Source organism: Mirounga angustirostris, unplaced genomic scaffold, assembly GCF_029215605.1.
Source record: "Mirounga angustirostris isolate CCGP_5_RB_7025 unplaced genomic scaffold, mMirAng1.0.hap1 SCAF_13, whole genome shotgun sequence".
Taxonomy (NCBI): Eukaryota; Metazoa; Chordata; class Mammalia; order Carnivora; family Phocidae; genus Mirounga; species Mirounga angustirostris.
Window position 1 is genome coordinate 53,739,523 of NW_026991721.1, and position 17,911 is coordinate 53,757,433.

The 17,911-nt window shown below is 35.1% G+C and overlaps 1 protein-coding gene across 3 annotated transcripts in view; it reads right to left on the reverse strand.

Moving 5' to 3' along the window:
• The window catches only part of UVRAG (UV radiation resistance associated), a 318,993-nt gene that overhangs the window by 156,600 nt on the left and 144,482 nt on the right, over positions 1–17,911 (reverse strand). For all 3 annotated transcript variants that reach the window (XM_064576913.1, XM_064576912.1, XM_064576914.1), the window contains one exon: positions 14,747–14,852. In XM_064576913.1, the coding sequence (XP_064432983.1) occupies positions 14,747–14,852 (106 nt within the window). The remainder of the gene's footprint in view (positions 1–14,746; positions 14,853–17,911) is intronic.

Genomic DNA, 17,911 nt, shown 5'->3' on the forward strand with positions numbered 1-17,911 from the left:
GTTGAAATACATCTAATACACCTAACCTACTGAACACCATAGCTTAGCCTAGCCTACCTTACATGTGCTCAGAACACTTACATTAATCTACAGTTGGGCAAAATCATCTAACACAAACCCATTTTATAGTAAAGTGCTAAATATGTCATGTAATTTATTGAATACTGTACTGAAAGTGAAAAACAGGATGGTTGCATGGGTACAAAATGGTTATAAGTGTATCAGTTGTTTCCCCTCATGATCACGTGGCTGACTGACAACTGTGGTTTGTTACTGCTGCCAGGCATCATACCATATATTGCTAGCTTGGGAAGAGATCAAAAATCAAAATTTGAAGTATAGTTTCTACTGAATGTGTATCACTTTCATACCATCATAAAGTCAAATCTTATATCGGGGATCGCCTATACTTAATGGTAGGAAACCAGATGCTTTCTCCCTACACTGGAGAAAAAGGCAAGGATATCTCCTTTCACCACTCTATAAAACATGTACTGAAAATCCTAACTATGCAATACAGTAAGAAAAGGAAATAAAAACTATCAGACTGGGAAAAAAAGAAATAAAATCATCTTTGTTTATAGATGATTTGATTATATATGTAGAAAATCTCAAAGAATCAACCCCCATCAAAAAACAAAGCAAAATCCAAAGCCTCCTGGAACTAGTAAGTGATTATAGCAATATACAAAAGCCCATTTCTTTCTTATGTAACAGCAAGGAACAATTAGAATATGAAATCTAAAATACATTACATTAAAATTAAAAAATGAAATACTTAGGTATAAACCTAACAAAATATGTATACAAGACCTAAATGAAGAAAACTGAAAAACTGATGAAAGAAATCAAAGGAGATCCAAATAAATGAATGTCCATATTCATGGACAGGAAGACAATATTATTAAGATATCCATTTTTCCCAATTTAACCTACAGATCCAGTGAAATCCCAGCAAGTTATTTTGTTGATACCAACATACTGATTCTAAAGTTTATATCGGAAGGCAAAAAACCCAGAATAGCTCAATACTGAAAAAGAACAAAGTTAGAAGATTGACACTATCTAATGCTAAAACTTACCATAAAGCTACAATAATCAAGACAGTGTGATATGGACACAAAATAGACAAATCAATGGAACAGAATAGATAGCCCAGAAACACACAGACACAAAAATATAGTCAACTGATCTTTGTCAAAGGAACAAAAGCAATTCTATGGAAAGGGGATAGCCTTTACACTAAATGGTGCTATAACTACTGGACAGCTACATACAAACAAAACAAAATGTAACAGAACATTTAGATACAGACCTTACATCTTTCATAAAAATTAACTCAAAATGGATCACAGAACTAATGTGAAATAAAAATTATCATATACAGGGTGCCTGGGTGGCTCAGTACGTTACGTGTCCGATTCTTGATTTCAGCTCAGGTCATGATCTCAGGGTCATGGGATTGAGCCTGCATCAGCTTTACATTCAGCCTGGGATCTGCTTGTCCCCTTTCCCTCTGCTCCTCCCCCCTCCCTCTCACTCTCTCAAATAAATAAAATCTTTAAAAAAAAATTATACAAATTCTAGAAGATAACACTAGAAAATTTAGGTGACTAAAGTGGAGATGACTTTTTTTTTTTAATTTCATTTATTTATTTGACAGAGAAAGACACAGTGAGAGAAGGAACACAAGCAGGGGGAGTGGGAGAGGGAGAAGCAGGCTTCCCGCAGAGCAGGCAGCCCGATGCAGGGCTCGATCCCAGGACCCTGGGATCATGACCTGAGCCGAAGGCAGATGCTTAACGACTGAGCCACCCAGGCGCCCCTAAAGTGGAGATGACTTTATATACAACATCAAATGCATGATCATGAAAGAAGAAACTAAGTTGGTCTTCATTAAAATTAAAACTTCTGCTCTGCAAAAACCACTATTAAAAGAATGAAAAGATACGCCACAAACTGGGAGAAAATATTTGAAAACCACTTATTTGATAAAGGAATGATATCCAAAATATACACAAAAACTCTAAAAGCTCAACAATAAGTAAATAAACAACCCAATTAAAAAATGGGCAGAAGATCTGAACTGTCACCTCATCAAAGAAGGCAAATAAGCATATGAAAAGATGTCCAACATCATATGTCATCAAGGAACTGCAAATTAAAACAACAGTAAGATACTACATATATTTACTAGAATAGTTAAAATCCCAAACACTGACAATACTAAATGCTGGCAAGGACCTGGACCAACAGGAACTGTCATTCATTGTTGGTGGCAATGCAAAATGGTACAGCCACTTTAAAAGATGGTCTGGCAGTTTCTTACAAAACTAAACATAGGCTTACTATATGATCCAGCAATCATGCTCCCAGATATTTATACAGATGAGTTGAAAACTTGTGTTCACACAAAAAACCTACACATGAATGTCTATAGTAGCTTTATTCATAATTGCCAAAACTTGGAAGCAACCAACATGCACTTCAATAGGTCAACAGTTATAACAAACTTGACATATCTATACAGTGGAGTACTATTCAGCAATAGCAATATAGCTATCAAGCTATAAAAAGTCATGGAGGAACCTTAAATGTATATTGCTAAGTAAAAGAAGCCAATCTGAAAAGGCTACATATTATATGACATTCCCGAAAAAGGCAAAACCATTGAGAGAGTAAAAAGATCAATGGTTGCCAGGGGTTCTAAGAGAGGAGGAAAAGAATGATTAGATAGATTCATCCGAGGGGATTTTTAGGCCAATGTAATTACACTGCATGATACTGCAGTGGTGGATACAGGACACTGTGTATTTGTCAAAACCTAGAGAACTGTACAACAGGGAGAACCCCTAATGTAAACTAGAGTTAATATTGTATTAATATTAACTCAACAATTGTAACAAATGTATCACTCTGATATAGGATGTTAAGAACAAAAGAAACTGGGAGAAGAGGGGAAATAACTTTCTGTACAATTTTTCTGCAAACCTAAAACTACTCTAAAAAATAAAGCTTATTTTTTAAAAAGTAATAGAACCATACCTCAAAAAAGTCAATTTTACTGAATGTTCATTTGATAAAACAAGTCCCAGACACATTATACCAGAGATACAGTTAACTTTGCTAAATAACTTTGTTAACTTATCTTTCCATTAAAATACTTCCTACCTAAACCTATGAAGCCACACTGTAAACTTTACTCAGACTCCCTTTTAATCCAAATACCTCTAATTTAGAGGCCAGAATTGGCCTCCAGATAAAATCTGAAATCCTGTCCCCACAACAAACATATATGTGCTTGCACATGTTTGCATTCACACACAGTTACTGCCCTATGAATGGTTGTGTCCTTCTCTCCTGGTCTTTATCAAGCGTCAATAATATACTTTACATGATTTTCCAGGACATAAATCTTAACCAAACAGTAATATTTGGCTATGCCTAGTAAATTCTTGTCTCCTTCCTAAAACATATACTAATTAAAATTGTAATGAGAAAAAAAAAAACTTTTCATTAAGTAAACTAAATAGGTTTACCAAGCTAGTAAAAACCTTTAAAAGATGGAAGTCAGCATCTCTATCTGACTCACAGATACTGAAGAAGCAAGGGCACTCAGTGAGATGAGTAATGGTATGGCCCTGTCGAAGCAACAGGCACGGAAAAATGACTTGGCAGTTGTGTGGAAAGTACTTTATAGCTATTGTTTCTCACCCAAAATGCTTTCTTCCTCATCACTGAAATACTGATTCTAAACAGATGGCATGATCATCTGTTAAAGACATTCAAGCCAAGAAAACAAGCACAAAAGCTTGTTTCTCCAATCATCATTATTATATTTGACTGGAAAACTCTATCAAATATGAAACATTCCTAAGCAATTTTTCTTGAACAAAGCAAACATTTATGAAGGGCATACTATGTGCTTCTAAATGAATGAGAAATGGTGTCTGCTTTCTAAGAGCTTGGGTCTAACAGAGATAAAAGCCATTTTGCCCTGTCAACCCACTGTAAAAACAAAGACCAAAGTCAGTGAGGTTGTTTATCATTAAAGGAAAAGGAATCAAGAAACAATTTGGGTTTCTTTAGTAATTCAATAGTGTGATCATGACATGTTAGTGTGTTTTTACATCACTGAGAGAAAAAATACGTAAATTCTTAGGAAGCAATCTTTTCCCACAAAGAAGTGTTCAATTTTCCTAACTTGAATTTCTCCATAAAATATGCAAACTGAATTCTACCTGGGCCGAGGAAAAACAGAAAACAAAAAACAAAAACAGGAAAACAACTTTTCACAGAACACAGAGATATGTCTACTTAGAGGGTTAATCTGCTCTATTCCAGGGTATACACTCAAATTGGGAAATATTTTCTAGAATCAAAGAACCAAGGGTACAAGTTAATCTAAATACTAAACTAATACAGGAAGGCATGTTTACAGTGTGTTTGTGTTATGGTCCATATGCAGAAACTGGCCCACTTACAGAAATGTGTCAAGTCATTCAAAACCAGGATGGTTGGCTCTAATTTCTGATGAGTAGAGTAAACAAACCTGCCCAAGTGGGATCTGGTTCTGCTTCCTTTCTAATGCATCTAACACAAGAGCTCAAAGACCTTAATGTTCTATAAGTATCTTCTTTTTTTTTTCCTGTGTTCTATTTATCTGTTTACTCCTAGTTAATGTCACATGTGCATCTCCAATGGATCACTTTTAATTGGATTTTAGTGTTTTTATACAACATGTTCTTAAAATCACAGACAGTTTCATCTATTTGCAAGCAGACACATTCCTATTTATGGGTCTTTACAAAGACAATGATGGGCAATGTTAAAGATTCATTTCAGAATGACAGACTAATTTGTAAATGACATACTAAAGGAAGCAATTTTCTTTAGATCACATTGGAGCTAAAAAGTCTTAGACAAAATGTTCTCAAAGCATGGTCCAGGAAACCATGAAAATTTCTGAGACCATTTCAGAGTCTGTGAGATCAAAAATATTTTCACAATACTACTAAGCTGTTATCGCCCTTTTTCACTCTCATTTTCTCATAACTGTATAGCAGAGCTTTCCAGAGTCTCTAAGATTTGTGGTATCACAACAGATTGATTGCAGAAATAAATGTGAGAATCCATCTGTCTTTTATTAACTTAGGCATCATCAACAGATATATGCTAAGTTCTTTGAGGTCTTAATAATTTTTAAGAGCATAAAGGAGTCTTGAGACCAAAAAGTTTGAGAATGGTGGGTTAGGGCACATTCTCTATATTAGTTTTCCCACAAAACCTGGGAATAATTAACAATCTGGAAAAAAAGTTTTAGACTATGGCAGTTGTCCTATGAGAACAAATTTGCTTTTAAATGTCATTTGTAGGTTCTTTCTATTGCACTTACACCTTCTCAACCACTAAGAAAGGGAAAATATTTCCTCAGAAAATACTTAATCCAACCCAGTAATTTCACAGACTCAGTAGCAATATAAGGCCTAGAACCCAGGTCCAGCTAGGAAGATAAAGCAAAAGATATATAATAATAAAACATACACAAGTTCTACTTCTGCTCTAAGAGAATGAGCAAACTGGCCCTCTCATAAATCACAGCTCTAGACTCTAGATAAAATACAAAAAGCTACTACTTGAGGATTCTGGAGATTGATCAGTGACAGGTAAATTCTGGAGAGACTCAACCTGGTGCAAGCAACCAACACACAGCGTGAATTTCCCCTTTTCTGCAGCTTTTTCCTGAGGGTGGCTGCAGTCAAACTCCAGTGAAAGACAACTATCTTTTTGGCCAGAGGAACCAGGGAAAAGAAATCACACAATCAAGGCCACCAGAATGGGGGAAGCCAGAGAATGGACACCCCAGATTCTGTTTAAATTCAATATGAATCTCTGAATCCTAAACCACACATGTACGAGGCAAACAGAAAGCAGCTGGGCCTAAGGGTAAAAGTACTGAATTAAATGAAATCTGAGCCAATGTCCATTGCAGGCATGAGTTTGAGCCTAACCAAGTTAACTACCTGCTAAAATGAAAACATCAATGTTCTTCAGAGGAAAGTAACAAAGTCCAGAGATTCCACAAAATTACATTCACATTGTCCAGGATACTATGCAGTATTACCCAATATATGAATAGTCAGGAAAATGTGACTCACTCTCTAGGGAAAAGACAACCAACATATGCCAACCCCAAGATAACCCAGATGTTAGAATTATTGTACAAAGACTTTTTTTTTTTTAAGATTTTTATTCATTTTTTGACAGAGAGAGAGACAGAGAGAGAGGGAACACAAGCAGGGGGAGTGGGAGAGGGAGAAGCAGGCCTCCCTGCTGAGCAAGGAGCCCAATGCGGGGCTCGATCCCAGGACCCTGGGATCATGACCTGAGCCGAAGGTAGACGCTAAACGACTGAGTCACCCAGGCGCCCTCATACAAAGACTTTAAAGCCACTATTATAAATATGCTGAGTAAGAAAAAGTAAAATATTCTTATAATGAATAAAAAGATATGAAATCTGTCAATCCCAGAAAAAGTAAAATACTCTCATAATGAATACAAAGATGAAATCTCAGCAGAGGACTAGAAAATATTAAAAGCAGAGACTTCTGCTTCTGGTCAAGATGGAACAGGAAAAAGGAACACTGTTCAACTAATTTGACCAGGCTACCATAATCCTAATACCAATCTGATAAAGTAATTTAAAACACTGTATTTCAACATCCCTAATAAATATAGCATAAAACCCCTTAAATTATTTCCAGATCAAATCCAGCAAGATACAAAAAAAAAAAAAGAGTATATATTGTAACCAATTCAGGTTTATTCCAGAAATGTAATGTTAAACATCTGAAATTAAATTATGGAGAATCAAGGAGAAAAATCACATGATTATTTCAATAGATCCAGAAAAAGCATTTGACAAAATTCAATATCCATTCATGATAAAAACTCTCAGAAACTAGGAATAAGAGGGAACTTCCTAACACCAATAAAAGGTATTACTACCATTATACTCAAGAAAGGAGGAAGAATCATTTCCCCCCGTGATCAGGAACAAAGAAAGGATTTCCACTTGTATTACTTTTATTCGATATTGTACTGTATGTTCTAGCTATTGAAATAAGTCAGAAAAATTAAATAATAAAACACACAAGGCAGTCTAAGTTTGCAGGTATGATTGTTTACATAGAAAAATCCCAATAAATATACAAAATAACTACAAGAACTAAAAAGTTAATAGGACAAGACTGCAAGATACTAGGTTAATAAATTAGTAAGAATTGTATTCCTTCCTACTAGCAACAAACAGGTAAGAAACAAAAATTCAAAAACAATCCCATTTGCAAGAATGCCCCCCCCAAAAATACTTAGGAATAACTCTAATAAAAGATGCCCAAAATCTTTACAGTGAAAGCTACAAGATATTGAGAGAATTAAAGAAAAGTCTATAAAAGAGATATATGCCATGTTCAATGGACTGGGGAACTCATTATTGCTAAGATGGCAATTCTCCACAAATTGATCTACAAATCCTTATTAAAACTGCAACAGGCTTTTTTTTTTTTTTAAGATTTTATTTATTTATTTGAAGAGAGAGAGACACAGCGAGAGAGGGAACACAAGCAGGGAGAGTGGCAGAGGGAGAAGCAGGCTTCCCGCCGAGCAGGGAGCCCGATGCGGGGCTTGATCCCAGGACCCTGGGATCATGACCTGAGCCGAAGGCAGACACTTAACGACTGAGCCCCCCAGGTGCCCCCCAGGCTTTTTTTTTTTTTTAAGAAATGGATAAGCTGATTCTCATTTCACTTGGAAATACAAAGAACCCATGGGAACTTATATAAAACGAACAAAATTGGAGGACTTGCCCTACCTGGTTTTAAGACAAGAGATCTCTAAGAAACTTTGGTATTGGTGAAAGATAGACATATAGATCGGTGGAACAAAACAGAGAATCCAGAAATAGATGAAAACATATTTGGTCAATTGATTTTGGACAAACATTTCAAAACAATTAAATTAGGAAAGACTGTTCAACAAATGATGTTAAATTAACTGTATATTTATATAGAACAAAAGAACCCTGAACTTGTACCAAAAAAAACAGCTTGAGGGGTGCCTGGGTGGCTCAGCTGGTTCTCATCAGGATCGAGTCCTGCATTGGGCTCCCTGCTCGGCAGGGAGTCTGCTTCTCCCTCTGACCGTACCCCCTCTTGTGTTCTCTCTCTTTCTTTCAAATAAATAAATAAAATAAAATCTTAAAAAAAAGAAGCTAGCTTGAGATGGATCATAGATCTAAATGTCAAGCCCCAAACTACAAAACTTCTATAACAAAACACAGAAGAAATTGATGCAACTTTAGGTTAGTCGAAGATTTCTTATAAAGAAAACAAAAAGCCCTACTACAAAATAACATTAAAAAGTACATTGTATTGGGGCGCCTGGGCATCATTAAGAACATGAAAAGGCAAACCACAGAACATTAAGAAAATATTCCCAACATACATATCAGAAAAAGGACGTGTATCCAGAAAAAAGAAAAATACAAATATACATGCAAATGTGTACATATACACACACTCTCTCCTCCTCTCTCTCTCCCTCTCCCTCTCTTTAACACAAGAAGACAGAAATCCCATTTAAAATGAGGGGAAAAATATGAAACTACTTTACATGTATACTAGGACTGAAAAAATATGTAAATAAATTACAGATAATGGGAGCCAGGTTTCTCACTAACAGAAAAAGATACTACAAATAAAAGTAAAGGATGAGAATGAACTCTGTGGTGTTAAAGTTGAAGGTATTAGTACGACTCCTGTTTAGTTTTAACACATATATAGAGACAGATACTTGCATATACCAGCTCTGTCCACTGAGAGGGCCTAGAAGCAGTTACAACCCAGTAGCCATAAGCACACCCAGTGCCCAGCTCTTGTTTCTAAATACCATTACCCAATGAAAGGAACAGGACTTCTTGGGAAAAGGGCTCATTCAGGGATGAGACAGGGGAAATACAAGATAAGCGTGGATCATATAGTGCCAGAAATGAAGGAAGTGCTTTAAAAAACAAACAAAAAAGAGAGGCATGTCAAAAGGACACAGGAGGAAACTTGAAAGAGCTATCGATGCCATAAGTTGAGCAAGAATATAAATGACATGGTATTCAATTATAACCTAAAGTATAAAATAAATATATTCAAGTTCATACTAATAAGTAAATGACTGAATGAATAAATAAATGGGGGGGGCAAATCTTCCTCACAAAGAATTCAAAATAACATACATAAATAAGCAGTCTCCCCTCTAGGAGGTGGAACTCAAGTCCCCTCCACTGGAGTGAAGGCTGGACTTAGTATCTTGCTTTCAAAAAATTCAGCATGGAAAGGATACTCCGAAGGAGTGTAGTGGATAAACTTGGGGGATACTACCTTAACCAAGTAGTGATTCAGGTAAATATCAACACTGATTAGTTAAATATAGGAAGGAATGAGAAACTGTCATAGATCAGAGAAGCCTAGGAAGGCATAACTAAATTCAGTGTGGTATCCTGGGCTGGAAACTGGAACAAAAAAAAAAGGATATCAGAATCTAGGCTAATCACAGCAAAACATCAGACAAATCCCAATCAGGATATTCTATAAAATATCTGACTAGTAATCCTCAAAATTGTCAAAGTCATTAAAAACAATGAAAGCCTGAGAAATTTTCACATCCAAGAAGAGTCTAAGGAAGCATGACTACTAAATGTAATATGGCTTCCTGCATGGGATTCTGGAACAGAAAAGAACTTTAGGTGAGAATTAAGGAAATCTGAAGAAAGCATGGATTTTAGTGAATGATGATTTATCAGTACAGGCTCATTAATTGTAACATGAAGGTAAATGTTAATAACAGGAGAAATTGGCTGTAAGGTATACTCTTTGTACGATCTCTGTAATAATTCTATAAATCTACTACTGTTGTAAAATAAAGTTGATTTATTTAAAAGAAAGACATTAGTGGAAACACTGGTGAAACCTGAATAAAGCCCCCAGTTAATGGTAATATATCAATGTTAACTTCTTGGTTTGATAATGTACCATGTCAAATGTAACATGGTTATAGAAGACGTTTGTATTAAGGGAAACCAGATTAAAGTCAAATGGAAACTCTCTGAACTATCTTTGCAAGTGTTCTGTAAATCTAAATAGTTTATTTTTTTTAATGGTCAAAAGTACTCAAACTTACACCTCTTAGAGAATACACAAGTGACCAATAAAGATATGAAAAATGTTTATCATCAAAATGCAATTATAAACTAAAATAAGAAAACACTACACACCCACGAGAATAGCTAAAATTAAAGATTAACCTCTTAAATGAAATGAACAAACAAGAAGCAGATAACTTCAATAACCCACAACTATTCAAGAACTGAATTCCTAGTTCAAAACCCACAAAGAAAATTCCAGGTCCAGATGGCTTCACTGGCAAATTCTACCAAACATTTAAGAAATAATTCCAATTCTACACACAATTCTACACATATTCTTCTAGGAAACAGAAGAAAAAACACTTCCCAAATCACTAGTTATGGCCAACATCACCCTGACAACAAAACCAGACAAACAGATTATAAGAAAACAAAACTACAGACCAATATCCCCCATGAATATAGATGCAAAAATACTTTAAACAGGGGCACCAGGGTGGCTCAGCCAGTTAATCGTCTGCCTTTGGCTCAGGTCATGATCCTGGAGTCCCAGAGCATCAGGCTTCCTGCTCAGCGGGGAGTCTGCTTCTCCCTCTCCCTCTACTTTTCCCCTGCTCATGCTTGCTCTCTCTCACTCTCTCTCTCTCTCGCTCACTCTCTCTCTCAAATAAATAAAAATCTCTTTACTTATTTTATATTTTATTTATTATTTATGCATTTTTATTTATTATTTATCTACTTTTTAAAAAACTTTAAAAATTTTTTTAAATAAAATCTTTTAAAAAAATCCTTTAAACATTTTAGCAAATTGAATCTGAATAATTCCTCATGAACAGGAGGGGCTTTCTCCAAAAATGCAATGTTGGATTAACATTCAAGAATTAATCAATGTATTCTACCATCATAATACAAGAATATGGAAAAAAATACAATTATCAACAGATATAGGAAAGGCACCTGACAAAATCCAAAACATGTAAGCAAAAATTCAAGATGACAACAGCAGAAATTTCATAAGAAACATAGTTAAATGTCAAAAAGATATGTTAGCTATTGATGTAGTGTGAGAAGATGCAAAATCTTTAAAAGCCATCAAGTATGAACTCAATTGCTAATAACAGAGGTAGTTACAGTTGGTCTTACAAAGTATTCTGATTTCTTTCAGCATCAAGTATGCCTTCTGACTGATTATACATAGGCTAAAATTATTGTATTTACTTATTTATTTATTTACTTATTTGAGAGAGAGAGAGTGAGCAAGAGAGAGCACAAGCCAGGGGGAGAGGCAGAAGGAGAAGGAGAAGCAGGCTCCCCACTGAGCAGGGAGCCTGATGTAGGGCTCAGTCCCAGGACCCTGGGACCACAACGTGAGCCAAAGGCAGATGCTTAACTGACTGACCAACCCACGTGCCCCTATACATAGGCTAAAATTAAAGTCAATTCTTAAAAATTGAAAATGCTTGAAGTATAATGACCTTGGGCCAACTTAGAAAGGGAATGAGGAAAAAAGGTAAGAGTAAAGGTTTCTAATTTGCTACAGGTAAGTCTTAAAGTAGAAAATTAACAAGTAAATGGCATTATTCCCTGAAAGAAGACAAGTAAACCAAAATTTGTCTCTACTTGTCCAATGATTATGGGAAAGTTGCTTCCTTTCTTCAGGCCTCATTCTCCATCCTTTTTAAAGAGTTTAATCCTTGTTTTTATGTTTGTTTAAAAAATAAATAAATAAAAAGACAAAATACAGGCTCAAAATGGTGTCACTTAGACCAAGTTCCCAAACTAACCTCCTCTAGAAATGTAGTCTTACCTGGCCAGCCAAGAATTTTTTCAAACTGTGCCAGTAAGTTTGCCCCTTTGGCACTCTCTAACCCACAAAAAAGATGAGGCAATCCACATGATAAGACCCCTTGCTTTTATCCCTAGAAAGCGGCCTTGCCTGAACCGATCCTTTTCTTTTGTTAATAACTTTCTTGCCCCTACCCTCCTTCTATAAAAACCTTGCATTTTGTAGGACTCTTTGGAGCTCCTCTCTACTTGCTAGAAGAGGTGTCGCCCCATTGATTCACGAATCATTTGAAAAAGCCAAGTAGATATTCAAATTTACATGGTTGAATTTTGTTATTTAACATGCTAGATTCATTCCTAAACTCAATATTTATTGAGGACCTACTATGTGTTAAGCACTTTCCAGACACTAGTGAATACAGTAGTGAAGAAACACAGACAAAGAGTTTAGAGAGACAGACAAATAAAATATGTAAAATATCTGGCATGTTAAAGGGTAATAAATACTACGGAGAAAAATATAACAGGGAAGGGGACAGACTCTACTGAAGAGGGCTGGTTTTAGTGAAGTTATACGGGAACTAGATGATGTCTAGGTTCACTTTCAGTTCAAAAATCAACGATTCTTTTCTATGTTGACCAGGCAGTGTAAAAACACACAGTGAACCTCTGAACCTGACCTCTTTAAACTCACACATTCTATCACCTTGCTCTGTGTTTCACCACTTATATTTTAGAAAAATAGGATTAAACATATACATTTTTCCATACTGAGACAAAACATATGCTGTCATTTAATGAAATAAGTAATTTCCCAGTCTTGCCTTGGGAGATGAAAATAAAAAACCCTAGCAATTTCTCCTCGGACAAAGGTTCTAAAAATGTGGCATTTCTGTACACTACAGAAAGGCTTAAAATTAGCTGCTTTTTCTCCTTTTCCAATATATTTGTGGTCTGGGTTTTCTTCCTTTACTGAGGCTGAGTTAAAACAAGAGGTGGTTTAACAGCTTCTCCAAAACAGAAGATTTTCCATAGGCAAGAAAAGTCATATGGATAAGCATTACTACTACAGTTATTGTAGCTACCATATTTTGTATGCCCGCTCTGTGTCAGGTACAGCACTAGCCACTTTATACATCAGGTTGAATTATATGAAACTACCATTTATGGGTCAAAATCAGCAATTTTATATAGTTTAAATACATCATCATCCATTCACTTCAAATTCCATGAGAAAGAAGTCTGTGTTGGTGGTTAACTGCACTGTGTTTCCATAGTTCATCTATTAAATTACTATCTTGGGCAAATCTTCAAGATAATACAAAATGTTTGTTTGGAGGTTAAAACGTCTTCTCCTAAGTTGATAGTGCTATAAATGACAACTGGAAGATACTGCCTATGTATGAGAATGAGTTTGTACAAATAAATACTTAAAGTTTTTCAGTTAGGACTTAATTTGAGGATTTGAATTATATTTTAACTATCATAATCCATAACAAAAATTTCATCAAAAGCCATGTGGCTTCATTTTGAAAAAAGTTCAATTTATTTGTTATGCCTACTATTCTGCTTAAAAAGGCAGAATCTTTATTCCAAAATTAATATTTTTTTTCTCCACTAGAAAGAGTATAAAGCAACCCCAAATTATACTAATACTTTAAATCTGTCCATTTGGGTTGGAATTTCTATTTCTTTGGAAATGCCTCATTAAAGGAATCTTTCCCAAAAGAGAACACTGTCCATAAACCAACCTATTAAGTTCACTCCAATAATTTTAAATTCATCTTTTATTTCTTTTTTTTTATAACATATAATACATTATTTGTTTCAGGGGTACAGGTCTGTGATTCATCAGTCTTACACAATTCACAGTGCTCACCATAGTACCTACCCTCCCCAATGTCCATCACCCAGCCACCCCATCCCCTCCACCCCCCTCCACTCCCGCAACCCTCAGTTTGTTTCCTGAGATTAAAAGTCTCTTACAGTTTGTCCCCCTCTCCAGTTTCGTCTTGTTTCATTTTTCCCTCCCTTACCCATGATCCTCTATCTTTTTTCTCAAATTCCTCATATCAGTGAGATCATATGATACTTCTCTTTCTCTGATTGACTTATTTCACTTGGCATAATACCCTCTACTTCCATCCACGTCATTGCAAATGGCAAGATTTCATTTTTTTTTTTGATGGCTGCATAATATTCCATTGTATATATATACCACATCTTCTTTATCCATTCACCTGTTGATGGACATCTAGGCTCTTTCCATAGTTTGGCTATTGTGGACATTGCTGCTATAAACATTGGGGAGCATGTGCCCCTTTGGATCGCTACATTTGTATCTTTGGGGTAAATATCCAGTAGTGCAATTGCAGGGTTGTAGGGTAGCTCTAAATTCATGTTTTAAAATGAGATTAGACTCCAATTTTTTTTCCTTCTGGCAGCTATTTCTTATTCAATATATAGTTCATGTCTAGAGTTCACATTGGTAAGACATTAATAAAATAACTTTTAATTATTTTCTAAGTAACTGTATGTAATCTAAAGTTTCATCTAGCAGCAAAAGGCAGGCACTTTGCATGTTAGATTATTAGGAAATAGGAAAGTGTTTTCCAACATTTAAATGCCAACATAAGTCTCAGCAAAACATTAAGAGAAAAAATAACTACCTAAAGCTTTTTGAAAAAAAAATTAATATAAGAAGAATATGATAATCACATTTAGAAATCAAGGAGTCTAAACAAGTAAACATATTTAAAAACCTACCAGTTCATTGCTTGTAGATGTGAGCCTTAGCTTTTCTTCAATTTCCTTTCCAATTTTCTGAACAGTTACCTGAGTCTGTTTAATTGCACACTGGGCTCTATGAAGCCTAGAAATAAAAGTTGCAGAAAAATTTGAGTTAACTATAAACTCTTAACACAGAGCAACAAATATAAATGGAACAAAATGAGGACAAACATTCCAGGATATGCAGAACTAGTAATCAACTCAAACTGATCATTTCATAATTCCCTAGCATATTTATAATGAAATAAACAGGGATTACTATGGATCCTAAAAACACCCTTTCTATGCCTGCCTGCCTGCCCACCTCTGATACATTGAGAGTTAAAATGGTGAACTCACAGGAGTCTGGAAGACACCTTAGAAAAATAATCTGAGAGGCTCCTGGGTGGCTCACTTGGTTAAGCACCTGGCTCTTGGTTTCAGCTCAGGTCATGATCTCATGGGTCAAGGGATCAAGCCCGCAGTCAGGCTCCACACTCAGAAGGGAGTCTGCTTGAAGAGTCTCTCCCTCTGCCCCTCCCCCAATGGTCTCTCTCTCAAATAGATAAATATATATATATTTTTTTTTATAGAAAAGAATCTGGTTGAATCCTATCATGTTAGAAAGGTGAAAACTGAGGCCCAGAGAAATTAAGTGGAGTGCTAAAGTCACCAGGAGAACATCACTGATAACAAGGCTGAATATTAGTTATGGTGATACACAAAGAAAAAAAGAATTAACAATAATCCCAGTTATAGCAGCAACAGCCACTTTGAAACAAGGAACACTGAAAAAATTAAGAACTATTTTTCTTTTTTGCTTTCATTATGGGTTTGTGTTTTTCTTAGTCTCTTGGTCTTCAAATATAGATTATATATTTCTTATACATACACACAAATTGTCTTTATTTTTAGATGTCATGATTTTCATATAATGAAAATGAATTTTTTTAAATATATTTTTTAAGATTTTTATTTATTTATTTGACAGACAAAGAGAGACAGCAAGAGAGGGAACACAAGCAGAGGGAGCAGAAAAGGGAGAAGCAGGCTCCCCGCCAAGCAGGGAGCCCGATGTGGGACTCGATCCCAGGACCCTGGGATCATGACCTGAGCCGAAGGTAGACGCTTAACCACTGAGCCACCCAGGCGCCCCGAAAATGAATTTCATTAGTAATCTACAAAACAACTACTAAAACTAATAAGGTCACAGGATACAAGGTCAATGTACAGAAATTTGTTATATTTCTATATATGGGGTCATTGTTCCACAATCACAATTCCAATCTCAAAAGGCTTTCATTTTTTTGAAAGAAATTAAGAAGCTGATACTGTAATTTATACAGAAAAACAAAGAATCTAGAAGAGAAAAACCAAGATAAACTTTTTTTTTTATAAAACTACATAATCAAAACAATATGGTACTAGCATAACTATCAAAACATAGATCAATGGAACAGAGTAAAGATTATATAAATAGAGCTACACATATATGGCCAATTGATTTTGGACAAAGGAACCTAGGTAAATTAATGGAGAAAAGAAAGTTTTCTAAACAAATGGTACTGGAACATTGGATAAATGTAGGCAAGAAAAATTAATTTCATTCCCTACCTCACAGCACATGAGATTAATTCAAGGACAGCACAGTAAACATAAACCCTAAAATCATAAAACTTGTAGAAGAAACAGAATCTCTTGAAACCTCAGGGGAGGTAAAGATTTCATAGAGAAGGCATGAAAAACACTAACCATAAAATTAAAAATAGATAAATTGGACCTCACAAAAATAAAAAATGTCCATTCATCTAAAGATGCCATTAAGAAAATGATAAGCAATCCACAGACTGGGAGAAAATACTTGCAAAACATCAATCTGACAAAGGACTGCATCTGGAGTATATAAAGAACTCTTATAAATCAGTAACAAAAAGACCACCCAATTAAAAATGGGCAAAAAAGTACAATTCTTCACAAAGGTGACATAAGAGTGGCCAATAAGTATAACAAAAGGTACTCGACATCTTGGTCATCATGAAAATGCAAATTAAAATCATAAGGAGATACCATGTCACACCTGCTAGAATAGCTAAAATTAAAATGACAACACCTAATACTGCAAGGATGTGGAACAACTGGAACTTGTACACATTACTGGTAAAAGTGTAAAAGAGTACTATCATTTGGAAAAGTTTTTATAAAGTTAAACATCCATCTAACCTATGACCCAGTATTTCTACTCCTAAGCATTTACTCAAGAAATATAAAAACATATGTCCACAAGAAGATCTGTAGAAGAATGTTCATAGAAACAACACAAATGTCTATCAAACAGGAGAATTAATAAACTGAGGTATAATCATGAAATTCTACTCATCAATACAAAGGAAGACACACTGAATCACACAACAATATGAATGAATCTCGAATACATTATGTTGAGTGAAAAAAGCCAGAAACAAAAAGTATACTGTATGATTCCATTTATACATAGTTCAAGAACAGGTAAAAGCAATCCATGGGAACAGAAATCAAGAGTTGCTAGTTGTCTATGTGGGGTGGGACTGACTGGCAGAAAACAGGGGGAATAAAGGGAACTCCCTGAGGTGATGGAAATGTCCTATATATCTTTATTGGGGTATGGCTACATAGTTATATGCAGAATTTAAAGTTAAGATCTATGCATTTCACTGTATGTAAATTTTACCTCAATTTTTAAAAATTACTTAATAATTATGGTGATAGTTTTCTATATTTATAACTTTAAAATACTATATTCAAAACAAAAATCAAATAAAGACCACTCACTTAAGTAAGGAAACATGAAATTTTTACTGAAAAAGTTATCAGAATTCTAATAATAATAATAGGCATTATCAACTCAGAGCAGAAATCAACAAAATAGCCTGTTACTTTAAAAGGGGGAAAATGCTGCCTGAAACTCACTGGTACTATGCAAACAACCTTGTCAAATGGTAAAGACTTTAAAAATAAAAATGATTCATGACCATAATTAATGTATGACTTCAACTATTTGGCTCTCACTGCCCCAGACGCTTTCTGATCTTACCTTAGGGGCTTAAAACACACAGACAGAGTCACATTTCCTCCAATCTTCAGTGTTATCCAAATAGACTTTCAGAGCCCCTGCTACATCAAGAC